The sequence below is a fragment of the Zootoca vivipara genome, chromosome 7 (assembly GCF_963506605.1).
Source record: "Zootoca vivipara chromosome 7, rZooViv1.1, whole genome shotgun sequence".
NCBI lineage: Eukaryota > Metazoa > Chordata > Lepidosauria > Squamata > Lacertidae > Zootoca > Zootoca vivipara.
In genome coordinates, this window is record NC_083282.1 from 631619 (window position 1) to 647258 (window position 15640).

Genomic DNA, 15640 nt, shown 5'->3' on the forward strand with positions numbered 1-15640 from the left:
CATTTAGTAAGATAAAAGCACCCTGACTCTCTCCCATCCCCAGAGCTGGAGCAGCTGCAGGAAGCTCTGCTGGCATCACACTCAATACTGCATGACGGTGAGATGGAGCTGCACCAGCAGCGAGCTGAGAAGCAGCGGCTGCAGGAAGAAATCCGAGGCAAGCGGCAAGACTTTGTGCACCTCCAGGAGGAGTTTCTGGCTCTGCAGAAGAACCACTCCAGGTAGGCCCAACAGAATGGCAGAAGTCAGGGAGATGGAGCATCTCCTTGTCCTCAAAGTCTTATGGAGATGGGAGCTGTCTTGGGGGGGGGAGGGATGGGCTTTCTCAGAGGAGCCTCAGAGCCATTCACAAGGATCCCTACAATGGCACGCAAAGACTAACAGATTTTGTGTGGCATAGGCTGTCCTGGACTGCATCCCATTTCATCAGAACATTTCATCACTCCAGTCCACAAAAGTTCATGGCCAGAATAAATTAGTTAGTTTTTAACTTGGTGAAAGCTGCTTCATTAGTTTTCCTGTAAGATTAATAAGACTAGCCTTCCAGAAAGCATCATCACAATGAGCAGACATTGTTTGAAAAACAAAACCCCAAAACACTACAGTTGGAGGAAGGAAATAACTTTTGCGGGAAGGAAGAGAACCCAAAAGTAGGGTGAATGGGTTTTGACACACACACACACACCCCGAGTTGGAAAAGGAAAGGAGGAGGAGGAACTCTGATGAAGCTACCTTTAGGCTTTCTGCTTCTGCTTGTCCCTTCAGGATGGGCCTTGCAGAGACAAACTTCCATTCATTTCTTGGGGTTCTCCTTGCAGGCTTCAACATAGAGTGGCTCTGCTTCAGCAGCAGTGCGAGCAAGACCAGCTGCACTTCCAAACCCTGCAGGCTGAATTACAGGTCTATAAATTGCTGTGCGGCCCACAGCTGAAGGTGGCCTCAGGTGGGTACTAAGCTGCTTCCTGGGACACCCCTGGAATGCTCCTGGGGGTGCTGGTTGGTTGGGCCTGGGCATTGGAGAAGCAGGTGGAGGCCGAGAGGGCAGGACATCGGATCTGCCTCTGTGATGTCCAGAGTGGAACAAATCTATCCCGGAGCTCCTGGGAAGCCTTCACAAGGGCCACAGGGTTACGGTACTTTTTTCACCACTACCATCATTAATACTTGTATACCACATAATATGCAGAACCTGTAAACATTTTACAGAAAACGCAGTGAGATGATTAAAAAAGAAAAATGCATATGCAACATTTAAACAAAAAATACAAATATATCTGTAAAAACAGAGAAGCCGTCAACATTCAACTTAAACTGAAAATACTGAAACCGAGGCGTACTTAAACTGAGGTATGACTGTATCTGAGGTTGTTGATATTTCTTCTAGCAATCTTAATTCCAGCTTGGGATTCATCTAGTCCAGTCTTTCGCATGATGAATTCTGCATATAAGTTAAATAAGCAGGGAGATAATATACAGCCTTGTCGTACTCCTTTCCCAATTTTGAACCAATCAGTTATTCCATGTCCAGTTCTAACTGTAGCTTCTTGTCCCACATAGAGATTTCTCAGGAGACAGATGAGGTGATCAGGCACTCCCATTTCTTTAAGAACTTGCCATAGTTTGCTGTGGTCGACACAATCAAATGCTTTTGCATAGTCAATGAAGCAGAAGTAGACGTTTTTCTGGAACTCTCTAGCTTTCTCCATAATCCAGCACATGTTTGCTATTTGGTCTCTGGTTCCTCTACCCCTTCGAAATCCAGCTTGCACTTCTGGGAGTTCTCGGTTCACATACTGCCTAAGCCGGCCTTGTAGAATTTTAAGCATAACCTTGCTAGCGTGTGAAATGAGCGCAATTGTGCGGTAGTTGGAGCATTCTTTGGCACTGCCCTTCTTTGGAATTGGGATGTAGACTGATCTTCTCCAATCCTCTGGCCATTGCTGAGTTTTCCAAACTTGCTGTCATATTAACAGCATCATCTTTTAAAAATTTTAATAGTTCAGCTGGGATATCATCACTTCTACTGGCCTTGTTATTAGCAGTGCTTTCTAAGGCCCATTTGACTTCACTCTCCAGGATGTCTGGCTCAAGGTCATCAACCACACTACCTGGGGTGTACGAGACCTCCATATCTTTCTGGTATAATTCCTCTGTGTATTCTTGCCACCTCTTCTTGATGTCTTCTGCTTCTGTTAGGTCCTTACCACTTTTGTCCATTATTATGGTAATCTTTATTAGTGTTATTTGGTACTAATTTTTTTGCTTGTATCTGTAAAAACATAACAACGAACTAGCAATTCCCTTCACTCCTAGATGCTGACAGAATGCTGGCTTCAGTAGTTTGCCTTATGCTTCTTGTATCATTCAAAACATTTGCCTCCTCTTCCTCCTCAAAATCCGTGTGACTCGGGCTTCCGGTTGACCACGCCATCTTGCTCAGACGGGGGTCCGCACAGCGGAGCGGACCTCGGCGCTTCAGAGGTGGAGGGAATCGTTCCAGCGAAGCGAAACCTCCTTAAAAGCCCCAAATCGAGCTTTTTGGGGACAGATTTTGCCTGGCGGCGCCAAAAGCGGGCTCTCTCCTCCCCGGATCGGCTTTGTTTAAGCCCCCGAGAGCGAGGAGGTGAACCGCGGCGGACAGGCTGACATTGCTGCTCTGAGAGTGCGAAGCTGCGAGTCTGGGAAGTGGAGGTGGCCAATTCTTCAAAGAACATTCAGCAAATGAATAGACTGTGAGTAATTTGGATTCTTTGGAATGTAAATTAAGGCAACAATTTGGACCTGGGAGAGAGGGGAAAAGAGGAAGCCACCCCCCCCCCCTACGGTAACATAAGAGACAGTAAACAGAAACCCGAAGCCGTAAACAGAAGATTTCAACTTAAAAGGATTCCTCAAAGGCATCAAAGAGAATCTCCCCTAAATGCAGGGTAAAAGGGGAGAGAGACTGTGGCTGTGATTGCCCTGCAGAAAGAAGTTAAGACTAAGAAAGACCTTTCTGTTCCTCGGGAGCCGGCAGCCCAGACAATCCAGTGAGTTGATCAGGATTTATAGTTAAATTCTATTTCTATCTTTATCTCTGGACTTTTTGGAAATTCTTTTTTGGTTTATATACTTTTGAAATGTGAGTTCGAACTTTATTTTTAAGAATGCAGCCAGCTTGTTAAAATGGAGTCGAGAAAATAGACTGCGATTATATTCCACCCCATGTGACAAGTTTTGACCTTGACAGGACTGAACTATGTCAACAAAAAGGTACCCGCCTGAGTTTCAGCGGACTGTTTTGACCTTAATGTGGGAAGCAAGAATAGAACTATGTCAAGAGGAGACACAACGGCAAGTGTTACAGCAAAAATTCCAGATGATGATGGCAGAATATGATTTCTTAGAAGCTTTTGAAACTGAAGAAGACGAATGTGAGAATGACAATGATGAGGACTGTGATGACTTAACACAAAATGAAGCCCATCACGAAAAAAATGATGATTTTACTCTACAAAAAGTTGGATGGAGTGCCTCCCCTTCGAGGGGGGCACGATTGGACTTACTGGAACTCCAGAATGACCACAGGGAAGAAGGAAAAATTAAGCAGAGAAGAGAAGAAGCTCAGGGGTCTGATATGGAGGCCTGGATGGCAAAAGACTGTAAACAGGGGGTGGGGTGAAGGGAAAGTGAAGTTGTGATTGTAAGGATGGGTTAATAGGACTATAACTGGACTGCTGACTATGGAACTTGCTGGATTGGTGGGGTGGAGCCAGTACTCGGGGGGGTGTAAGGTTAGTTTGGGAATAATTATAGGTTTAAAAAGTGAATTGATTCTGGAAAAAGGTGAAAATATGGAGGCCTATAGAGGGGTAAAAATTAGGCACGGGAAGAAAAAATGGGAGTTTGATTTCTCAGTGATTGGACAATAGGCGAAAATGATAATAGTTAGTTTAAAAGTGGTACAAGATATAAAGGTGTATGTTATAAAATATGAACTATGAAACTGTTGAAGATGATAAATAAGGGAGGAAAACCGGGGAAGGGGGGAGGGTGGGGAAGCCCACAAAATATGGTTTAACAATTATGAATTTAACAATTATGATGAATTTTTTTTTTGTCTTTTTTCCTTTTTGTCTTTTTTTTTCTTCTCTTTTTTCTCTTTTTTTTTGTATTTCCTTTTTTTTTTTTTTGGTATGACAATAGATGGTTGGATGGATGAACTCCTGCGTACTGCCCTGGTTCACTGGAGCTCCCTGGTGGCAGGGGGGGGCTTCGGGGGCAGGGGAGGGGGAGGAGGACAGAAACCCAATCATAAAATGGACCACTTCTGACTGTTCACCTGCGTGGGATACTTCTGTGGCAGGGGAGGACCCATGGAGGGGGGTGGGAAGAAGGTGGAAAAGGTGTATATGTATGTACCATCTTTTGTAATTTGTAAAATCAATAAAAATTATGTTTAAAAAAAAAAAAAACAAAACAAAATCCGTGTGACTCTTTGATCCTGTTCCCATCATGACCAGACTGAAATTAATTAAGCATGTATTTATTCCCTAATCTTTTGGGAAGTTGCAATACATTATGAACAGTATTGTGTGATGGGTTGTGCAGTATCAGAGCAGGTTTTGGATGAGAATATTGAGTAATATTGGGTGAGAAGTCTAGCATAGTCAGAAGATTACAATAATATTGATCATAAAGTACTGCAGCTTCCCAAAAGATTAGGAAATGGACCACAGCTGCCAAGTACCCCGTTTTCCCCGGGAAACCCCCATATTTTCTTACTGTTTCCCACAGGTGTTCCAAATGGCAAAATACCCCATATTCCCCCTGAATTACGGAGCTCCTGCCGGAGGCCATGTAATTCTGGTGCCGCGCCGGCACCGGAAGTCGCTTCTATGCACTTCTGGACATGCGTAGAAGCGACTTCCGATGCTGCTGTGCCCATTTCCAAAATGTCCACAGCGCCAGAAGTCGCTTCTGCATAGAAGTTACTTCCGGTGCCGCGGTGCTGCTGACCCCAGATTTTTCAATCCGGAACTTGGCCCCTATGAAATGGACACCAAAGGGCGACTTTCCAAAAGATTATCTGCAGACCAATGGAACCTGTAGATAAATACACTAGATAAATCAACAAAGTATTTCCCCACATACCTTTTGAGTTGGCAACTCAAAAGCTGACAATTAATACACCTAAACAGAGCAGCATCAGTGGATTATTTTAGGGTGGATGTCTCTTCTTGGGTCCTCCCTGGCATTTTCACTAAACCTAATTCTCTCCACACGTGCAGGGAAAGTCACACCTTGGGATGAAGCTCACATGAGATCAGCATCTCTTGGTGTGGGTGCAGGTCAAGGCAATAGCCAGAAATGGCAGATCTTGAGATCTCACCCAAAACTCACAAAGTTTCAGCAAGATCTCACGCAATCTTGCCAGGAGTGGGCACTGCTTCTCCACTGGTTGTGGTGGGTGGGCAGTATGTCCGCAGGGGCAACAGCTCTTGGGCTTCCTCATGGGTGAGCCAGTTCTGGATCTGGTTGTAGAGAGCAAAGCCTGTGTGATCTGAACTCCAAAGAGGTGCTGACCAAATCAGGTTCCAGTCTGGTGCTTTGCTTTCAGTGACACACCGGCAGGAGAACCCGGTGCTGTTAGACGATATCAGCAACCGGGGGTCCCATGTGATCAGCCACCTCAAGGACTACAGCACCCTTAAGAAACAGATTCTGGAAGGCAAGACTGTGATCCACAAAATGGCCTCTCTCCTGCATCCTGGCCAAGAAATACAGCAATCCAAGGTAAAGTGGGAAGATGCAGAAAGTATAAACTGCTCTGGAGCCACGTGATCTTTCTCAGCCATACCATCATGAGACTGCGAGGCCCAGGAATGGCCGCAGGTCATTGGGGCTGCAACAGTTATCACAGGGTATCTTTTCAGCTCAGTGGCGTAGTAATGGGGGGGCATGCTGCCCCAGGTGGCAGGCTGGGCGGGGGGCAGCAGGCTGGATGGGGGTGACCACCTCCGACGGCCGCCGTCACCGCTGCAAGCGCCCCTCGCCTGCCTCCACGATGGCCCTGAAGAAAGCCAGGCGGCGGGCGAGCAGGACCAGCCCCTGCAGAGCCAGCGCAAACTGGCTGTGAGGAGAACCGCCTCGAGCGCGGTAAGGGTGGGTGGAGGGAGGGCCAGAGGGAGAGGGGGAGGCCTGCCGGACGCTGCCCGCCGCTGCCTGTTGTGTCGCCGCGTCACATCCCTCCTGTGCGTGTGTCGTGATGCGTGTGTCATGACGCACAACGCATGCGCGCGATGTACACCCCGCCCCCCCCGGTGGGGTGCCTTTGGGTTTGCCGCCTCCTCCTGCTTCCCCCTACCCAGAGGTGAGTCGGCACCTTTTTTGCGATTCTTTTTTTCCCATAGGAATGCATGAATTAAATGTCAATGCATTTCTATGGGAAACCGCACTTCGCAAGACGAAATTATCACAACACAAAACGACTCATGGAACGAATTAATTCCATCTTGCGAGGTACCACTGTACCGTATTTTAGCTCCATAGTACGCACCTGACCATAGGACACACCTAGTTTTTTAGAGTAGGAAAACAAGAAAAAAAATATTTTGCTTTCTTGAATTGTCCTAGGCATAGCAGCCAACTCCTAGAGGCCTAGGTACCTTTGCCCCCCCCAAATTTAAATATTTGAGGAAGCTTCTTTTGCAAAGGGGGAAAGCTCCATTTTTTTGTGGCTCAGCTCACAGTTGTGCATCTTTTTTGCAAAGGGGGAAAGCTCCATTTTTGAGGATCAGCTCAAAGTTGCTGAGCTTACCTTGCAAAGGGAAAAAATCCTGTTTTGATGGGGTTGAACTCACAGTTCTGCAGCTTCTCTAGGAAATGAAAGGGACCCGTTTCTACAGTTTCCAGACAGATAATCTAATCAGCCAGTCATATGTCATTGGGAAAACAAGCAGCCTCCCTCTGCAGACAACAATTGAGGCCTGGGCAAGGGGCCTGGGTGGGGCCAGGAAGGGAGCTAGCTCCCTTATCTCCCTCCCTGATCTCTTGCAATCAGCTGCTGAGCGGGTTCCTTTCAACACTCTCTTTCCCTCTTGTTAGCCTTTAGCTCTTTCTTTCTTTCTTTCTTTCTTTCTTTCTTTCTTTCTTTCTTTCTTTTAAAAAAAGGATGATCTGCCTTTAGCCCCTGGGCAATTTGGCTCCAGGGACCACACATTCGCTCCATAAGACGCACAGAATTCCCTCTTACTTTTTGGGAGAAAAAAGTGCGTCTTATGGAGCGAAAAATATGGATAGTCTCTTAGGGCTGATTTATATGTGCAACAGAATGAGTGCTAGAATGGACTAGATTATTCAATTCAGAAAAGAAAATTGCATAAAATTGCATAAAAATATATCACAGCGGTTTGTTTACAACAATATAAAAACATAAAACCAGACAATAAAATAATAGAATGTTAAAAACAATTAACAATAGAAAAATTTTAAGCAAACATCATCAGACCATTTTGGGGGATGTACTCTAAATTGCCCGCATAGACCTGGTGAAACAGAAATGCTTTCAGCAGGCATTTAAAGGTTGGCACAGGAGATGCCTGCTGAATCTCTATTGGCAGGAAGTTCCTCAGGACTGGGCAGATGATCCTAAAGGCTCAACTTTTCCTTGTTTTCAAATGAGCCTCACCAACTCAGGAAATGACAAGAGACACTCCTGCAGGTGATCTCAGTGAACAAGCTGGACTATAAGGGTGGACCTAAGTTGTTCAGGGCTTTGTAACTCAATGCAATGATATTGAACCTGCCTCGGTAGCAGGTGGGCAGCCAGAGCAGCAGTTTTAACAATGGTGTGACCTGTCCTCAGTCAGAACCTTCCGCCAACAGCCTGGCTGCCACATTCTGCCCCAGCTGGAGCTTCCAAACCAGACCCAAGGGCAGCCCCACAGAGAGCGCATTGCAGTAGTCTGTCCTAGAGGTTACCAACGCATGGACTACAGTGCTGTTTTACTTTTGAAAAGTGAATAATTATAAAATGTCTTTTACTCATATGTTGCTTGAAGAGGTGCAGCACATTCTTTTAGCTGCAGGAGCCCATAGCCTCATTCTGTTTCATGGTTGGCCTGCTTCACTCTTGGAGATGCCATAGAAAAGAATAACAAGCTTCTTTCTTAGGAGCCATCTCTGAAGGAGGAGATCCAGGCGCTCAGAGCCAGACTAGCTGAGCCAGGGAGTCGCCTGCGGACTGCCGGCCGTGGGAAGGAGAGCATGGAGAGCGTCCTCCTTAGCCACTGTGAGCTGCCTCCCGCTGTGAGATGGGGGGGGCAGGGGTGGGTGGCCTACAGATCTGGAGCGGGCAAGACTTAGGGTCACGGCCTCCCTTATCCTCCTGCCCTCTTTGCAGCTGAATCCACAGCAACCAGAAAACAGTGCTGGGTCTTGTTTTGGGGACAGGAAGGGAGTGGAGAGGAGGAAAACAGGGCACATGTACACTACAAGTTCACATCCTTGGAATTAAAAATAGGAATGGGCAATTGCCCTCCTTTTTGCCTCAGAAGTATTTGGGTTTTTTTAGGCAATTACAATCAAAGACCCGAGAAGTCTGGAGGGCCTTTTCCTCCACAGGCTCCCACACCTGAGTGCTTCTTTGTCATGGGGCAGGGGGAGCCGGGGCTCCTGCTCCTGGGCTGTGTGCCGGCCTCGATTCTCTTCCCAGTAATCAGAGCAGAGGTGCTCAGGGACAAGAGCTTTGCCTCAAATACCTGCCTAGTTCTAATGGTATGTTTGGTCAAGGCTTTCCTACCCCACTGCATAAGCTACTGTTATTACATTTCACGGACACTGTTTTCTTTGATTGGAGGCTGTATCCTAGCAGTGGGCTGGCCACTGTCCTGTGCATTCTCACATGCACACGCATGCAGAGCACATACAGGTGCACGCATCCCCACCAGGGCACCGGGCTCTGCTCCCCACAGCCCTGTGTTCTTTGACTTACAGCACCTCTGCCAAAAGCAGCAAGGCACATGGGGCCTCTGCATAGCTGGCCAGCCCCCCCCCCCCACTGCTGTCTACTGCAGGAAGGGAAATCTCACAAGGAAAGGAGATGAAGGGGTCAGGGAGGAAATGTTCAGAGACAAGCCTGATTGTTCCTCTGCTTACAGTGACGAGGACATATGATGTGCTGAGGAAAGCAAGGATGAACCTGGAGGTAAGTCCAAGCCCATTTACCTGCACAATGATACAGGTGAGCCAGGAGGCCACAGAGGAATGCAGGCCAGGCTGTGCCAGAGTTCCCTTGGCCTACAAGTCGTGGTGGCATTGCCGTTGAGCACCACGGGGCTTGATCCGAAGGACTTACTCCGCTGCTGTCCCTCTTTCTTGTGCAAGGCTGCAAACCCTTTCACACTTCTTAACTACCCACACAGGTGTTGGCTCCTGGGTCACAGGGTCACCACACCCAGGCTCATGTTGCACGTTGATGGCCCATCACCCGCATGGAGTAAATAAGACACAAGGACACGTGATTTTAGGTTAATGGGTTATAGCAGGGGTGGCCAACTCCCAAGAGACTGTGATCTACTTACAGTTAAAAACTGGCAGTGATCTACCCTCTTTGGGGGGTTCAGGTCAAAGTTGTTGAGCTTTTTTGGGGAGGAGGAAGGCCCATTTTTTAGGCATTCAGATCAAAGTTGTTGTTGAGCTTTTTTTAGGGAGACGGAGAGCACCATGGGGGGGGTGCAGGGCAAAAAAAATGAGCTTTTTTAAGGGAAGCCAAAGTTGTTGAGCTTCTTTGGGGGGAGCCAGTGATCTACCATTGATCTACCACAGGCATCCAGTGATCTACTGGTAGATCACAATCTACCCATAGCTGCCAAGTTTTCCCTTTTCTCGTGAGGAAGCCTATTCAGCATAAGGGAAAATCCCTTAAAAAAAGGGATAACTTGGCAGCTATGAATCTACCTGTTGGACGTGCCTGGGTTATAGCATGTGAGTGGTATTGGCTTAGGCATTGGACGGGAACACAACACGTGACTCCACCCGACCGGTGCGGAGACACTTAAAGGTTAACGAACAGTGGGAGGAGCTTGTTGATGCAAATACAACTGGAAGCGTCCCCTGACGTCACCTTGAGTCGTGCCATGGCCCTAAACCCAGTAGGGCATCGGACGGGATCCACAACCGCCGGATCCCCTTAACGGGGTACCCTTTGGAGGTAGGTGATGGCCTTAACCTGACCTCTGACCTGATTTAACCTTTAACCCCCAACCTGCTGCACAAATAAATGTCTTATTGCCTTTCAAATCCAGAGTATCACCAGCTTAGAGAGGGAGGAGATCCTGTTCCGCTCTCCACACCATAGCTGCCAAGTCCGGGTCGTAAAGATCCGGGATCGGCAGCGCGCGCATGACCGGAAGTTGCGTGACACAACTTCCGGTGGCGCGGCGCCCTTCTATGGGCACTTAAAGATGGCGGCGCCAGCGCCGGAAGTCGCTTCCGCGCATGACCGGAAACACGTAAAAGCGACTTCCGGCGCCGCCATTTTCTGATGCCCATAGAAGGGCAAAGCGGCACCAGAAAAATGGCCGCCGGGCAGAAGCCAATTTAAGGGACAATACCGGGATTTTTCACCAAACGGGAGACAGCCGGGAAACGGTAAGAAAAAAGGGGTTTTCCCAGCGGATACGGGATACTTGGCAGCTATGCTCCACACCCGCTGAGCTAGTGCTGGTCCCTGGCTTTCATGTGGGCTAAGCAGCCTTGTACCCAGAATATAGGGGGCCCCAAGCCAGTTTTGTGGTCAACAGTGGATTCTGTTTACTCCCCACCATTTGCAGTCTTGGATTTAAATTCAAGGTTGGTGTTGCAAAATATATTGTCCCAAAGCACCAATGTACCACTCCTGCCCTTTAGAGCCCTCAGAGCTTCTTGTCCCCACTGCATGGTAGGGTAGGGTTAAGCAGAGGGATGGGAGGAAGGGAGTTAACCCCATTCTTAGACCTCTGCTTTGTGCACTGTCCTCTCTAGGGGATATCCCCACAGCCTCTTTCATCCCGCCACCATGTTCTTGCATGAGCAAAGAAGGAAACCTAGCGGCTCAACTGTCCAGAAGCAGGTGGAAGAAAACGAAATTCAATTACAGTTCGTCACCCAAAATGACCCTGCCCCAGACCGACAGCTCTTCGTGGTCCAGCAAGCCCGACGTTTAGGATTTGTCCTGGAACCCAACCACTGCCTGGCCTGCCATCTCCGCCTGCTACTCCCTACCACCGCCTGAGTAGGCTCTGGAGTGACTGCTGCTAGGGACCAGGCTGCAATTTGCCTGGAAATGATCCAGCCATAAGTGCAATATTATACTAAAAATAGACTACTGCTATAAATGCTGCTGTCTGAAAAAAGAGAATGCTCTAAATGTGGCTTCCTCTGAAGCTGCGCTCGTCTGACTCGGTGAGGATGGCTGGCTGAGGCTCAGCCGCTTCTAGCATTCTCCTGTGTATGTTGCTGTAAATCAGGGTGTATAACGTACCGGGTAAGGCAATGCTTTCCTTGCTCCAGAGAAGTATGGCGTGGAGATATATTATTTGAAAATGTAATTATGCTGAATTACTGGGGAAAGGGGAGAGAGAGCAAGGCTCCCTTAGCCCCAGCATCATTTGACTCTTCATCTTCTGAAGTTACTTCTGAACTCAAAGCCAGACCCATCAGCCCATAGGCTTTTTTCTGATGTGTATTACATACTTACCTGGAACAGGTAACACCAGTTTATGTATAATGCACACAACAACTAATTGTGAAAGGATCAAAGAGTCCTTATTATAGTCTGTATGCTGTTAAGAAGGGTGTCTAAGGGATGGGGGGAAAGGAAAGTTGGCTTTGCTTAAATTTACTGAAAGACATGAACCATGTTTACTTTGTATTATTTGAATTCCCAATAAAACTTTTTTAAAAAGTGGATGGTTTGCCTATGATGGAAATGGTCAAGTTGCATCTTTGGTCACAGTGCGAGACAGGCCTGGGCAAGGCCCTGAACCTTTTCTAGGAGCTGCTAAATTAAAGAGTTACGCCAGTTCTATTTCTTGCAGGAGCTAATGGGTTTAGCACAGCTCCAGATAGCTATTGAGCTGGATGTCAGTTGGGCAATTACAGGACCAGAGCTGTCACAAGGCTTGGTGAGGCAGCCGCTGCAGTGGGAGAAGACGGGGGGGGGGGCTAGCCACTCTGAGTCCTGGCAAAACCACCTGCCGGTTCCACAACATCCTCTTGCACCCAGGATTGCAGCCTTATAGTAGTCTATTTTCCTGATGACTCGGCCACCAGCTCCATGCACCCCTGGGCTGCTGCTACAGGTCTTTTTATGAGTGCAACCGTAGTTTTACCTGGCAGCTCCCAGCTGACATTGAGGAGGACTATTGTACATGTTCACAACCACTCTTTAGTTCAAGCAGATGCAGATGTTGAGAGGTCTGGGCTGCAATCCTGACAGCCTTAACCAGGAGAGAGATTTTTTTTCCAGATAAAACCTGGGTCACTTATCACTTGGTCCTAGTCAGGTTGCATGGCAGTGGGACGGATGGGTGATATCTGCTGGCAATACAGGGGAAAGGAAATTTCTTGATTTTCCTGGACCTCAGGAGCTTTTGATGAGTTTCCTTCTGGATGTGCTGTCCAGTAGTGCTGGACCCTGTGGTCAAATTTCAGTGGCATCTTGTGTGATGCCAAAATTCAGCACCTCGCCCCCCCTTCCATTCAACGTGGCACCCCCTGTGCTTCCAGTCACGCTCCCCTAAACATGCCTGTATCCCGATCGGGAGCTGAAAGCGCCCCAAGAAAGTGGTTCTGTTCGTTCTTGGCTAGCTGATACTTGGAGAGGGTGCTGGGAGACTACAGCCTGGTATGAGGTCCTGTGGGGTCTCTCCACTTTGCCACCTACACTAAGGAGTCATCTTAGAATTAGGAATAATGTATCAGTACACTCAGTTCCATTTCTCATTTTCATCGGATTCAGGAGAGGTTGTGGAAATGCAGAAAAAGAAAGAAAGAAAGAAAGAAAGAAAGAAAGAAAGAAAGAAAGAAAGAAAGAAAGAAAGAAAGAAAGAAAGAAGAGTAATAATAAAAATTCTACCCTGCCCATCTGGGCAGCTTCCAGCAAAAGATTAGAAATACATTAAAACATCAGTCATTAAAAACGTCCCTAAAAAGGGCTGCCTTCAGATGTCTTCTAAATGTTGTTTATTTCTGTGATTCCACCTAAACATTAGGAAGAACGTCCTGACAGTAAGAGCTGTTTGACAGTGGAATTTGCTGCCAAGGAGTGTGGTGGATTCTCTTTCTTTGGAGGTCTTTAAGCAGAGGCTTGACAGGCATATGTCAATAATGCTTTGATGGTGTTTCCTGCTTGGCAGGGGGTTGGACTGGATGGCCCTTGTGGTCTCTTCCAACTCTATGATTCTATGATTCTATGTTCTATGACCCTCTTCCCCTTAAGAACCAAATACAAACTATATAAAACAATAGAAACAAAAAAAAACCCAACAAACCAACAAGAAAAACAATTCAGTTATATTAAAAACTAGCTGGCCCTGCCACGTGTTGCTGTGGCTTAGTCTGTTAACTGGGCCCCCAGAGTCCCCCTTCAGACTCCTCCCCCCCCACCCCCGGGCTCATCCCTGTCCCGACCCATTACCTTTCCCGCCCCTCTTCCCCCACCCCCCACCCAGGGGAGCCCCCACCTCTATTTGGCCTAGTCCAAACCTCTACTCAGGCTAGTCTGCCGAGCTGCTGTGGAGTGGGAAGCTTTCCTACAGCCAAACTATACAAAGTATCACTGTGGTGATAATATGAACCATAAACAACCAAAATCACCACACACTGGTTGGAAAATGTAACAAGGAATTTACTCGAAAGCTAATCTAAAGGAATGAACTCGTGGTCATTCAACTAAGCCAAATAATTAACAAAGCCATGTATAGGTCAGAGTCATAGAATAAATGCCCTGTGCAAGATAAATGTTTACGCGACTGAACCATTCAGCAATAGGCTAGATATTCAACAAGGTCCTGATGCCAACAAAAAGTTCACAAATAATAGTGGGTGGAATGACAATGGAATTCTTCAGGGGTTTTAAACAGAAACCTCCTGGATGTAATCGAAGAGGGTGGACAAAGAATGTTTCCGTGGGTCTTGCATAATCACCACCCAGATGGCAGAGACACAGGAAGAAGACCTGTCCTGCGGATTACTAACAGGTTTCGCCATAAAACTTCATCAGTTCGTGGCTGTGTAATACAAATAATACCTGAATTACAATGCTCCACATTACATAAATTGTACTAAAATATAAACATAATACCATGTAACACCTTACCAGATTAAGCAGCACAATTTGCACAACACGAGAAAAAGTTCACAGGCACAGCTTAGTGAATAGACAAGCTTCAAACCTTAAATACACCAGCAGGTGAATACCATCAAGTAATACAGAATGGCTTACTTAAAGGTACTGTAACTCTTCTCTGGAACCATTAAACAACAGGTATAACAACAAATCAGACTATACATAACATCCCAAATCAAACTCCGTATTAAGGCCCTTAGGATGGAGTGTACAAAGTTCAAATATTAATTTATACTCTTTCTGTAATAACGTTCTACGTATATCAGTAGTTCTAAAAGATGGTTTTTTAAGAGTCCATAAGATGGAAAAACTTAAATCATCCTCAGTATGAGCTGCTAACTGAAAATGTTGGACTAATGGAGCGTCCAAACATTTATTGCGTATTTTGGACCTATGTTCAAATTTGGCCACAACGTTCCATGCCCACCACGGAGGGATCTGGCGTAAAAAAAAATCCAAAAAAGCACACCTTTCACACCTAAAATAATGATTAAACACAAAAAAGTGGCGCGCAAATTATCCTGGTTCTAACTGCATGTGTAGTGCTACAGGCACATTGTATGCAGTACACACAATTTTTAGTAGAGCAATTGGGAAATTGTTGTAAAACAATCTGTTTCCCATTAAGCGTGTTAGTAAAAGATTTAACAGGTAACACAAATTTACAACATTAACAATATGAAATATGATATGAAAGTGGCCGTAGAAACAGTAATTTACCTAGTGATTATAATTCTTTAAGTGCTTCCAGTTACAGTGATAGTGCTATGGAGAGACAATGGAGCACAGCTCAGATCCGGAAGACATTATCCAGGTTTTTCTTCTTCCTGTGTCTGTATCGTTTGGGTGGTGATTATGCAAGACCCACGGAAACATCTCTTTGATTACATTGTGGGAAGCTTTCCTACCTGCAGTACCAGTGTAGAGGCTGCAGTTGCATAGCTGCCAAGTTCTCCCTTTTCTCGCGAGGAAGCCTATTCAGCATAAGGGAAAATCCCTTTAAAAAAGGGATAACTTTGCAGCTATGCAGTTGTGCAAGGTCTCCTGATTCTATTTCCCAGCATGCACTTTAGGGTGAGTTGTGTGTTTTGAACACAGGGTTTTGGGGTTTTATGTGGCCCAGGTGTGACATTTGTCTTTGAAAACGGTATGAGCTTGCTATTCCAGCCACATTTGACTTCGTGTTAAAATTTGAATGCAATCGGTCAAGCGGTTTTGTTGGACATTGGAGAGGAACACACATGCCCAGTTTACATTTATATATATATA

At 46.5% G+C, this 15640-nt stretch overlaps 1 protein-coding gene across 4 annotated transcripts in view; it reads left to right on the forward strand.

The window, feature by feature from the left end:
- The window catches only part of LOC118078300 (myomegalin), a 117602-nt gene extending 105673 nt beyond the window's left edge, over window positions 1–11929 (forward strand). For 3 of the 4 annotated variants that reach the window (XM_035102110.2, XM_060276543.1, XM_060276544.1), the window contains 6 exons: window positions 44–221; window positions 819–943; window positions 5600–5775; window positions 8155–8272; window positions 9141–9187; window positions 11005–11929. In XM_035102110.2, coding sequence (XP_034958001.2) covers window positions 44–221; window positions 819–943; window positions 5600–5775; window positions 8155–8272; window positions 9141–9187; window positions 11005–11052 — 692 coding nt within the window. In that variant the 3' untranslated portion in view covers window positions 11053–11929. The remainder of the gene's footprint in view (window positions 1–43; window positions 222–818; window positions 944–5599; window positions 5776–8154; window positions 8273–9140; window positions 9188–11004) is intronic. The other variant, XR_009557853.1, reaches the window with a different exon arrangement.
- Window positions 11930–15640: the final 3711 nt, after the last annotated feature.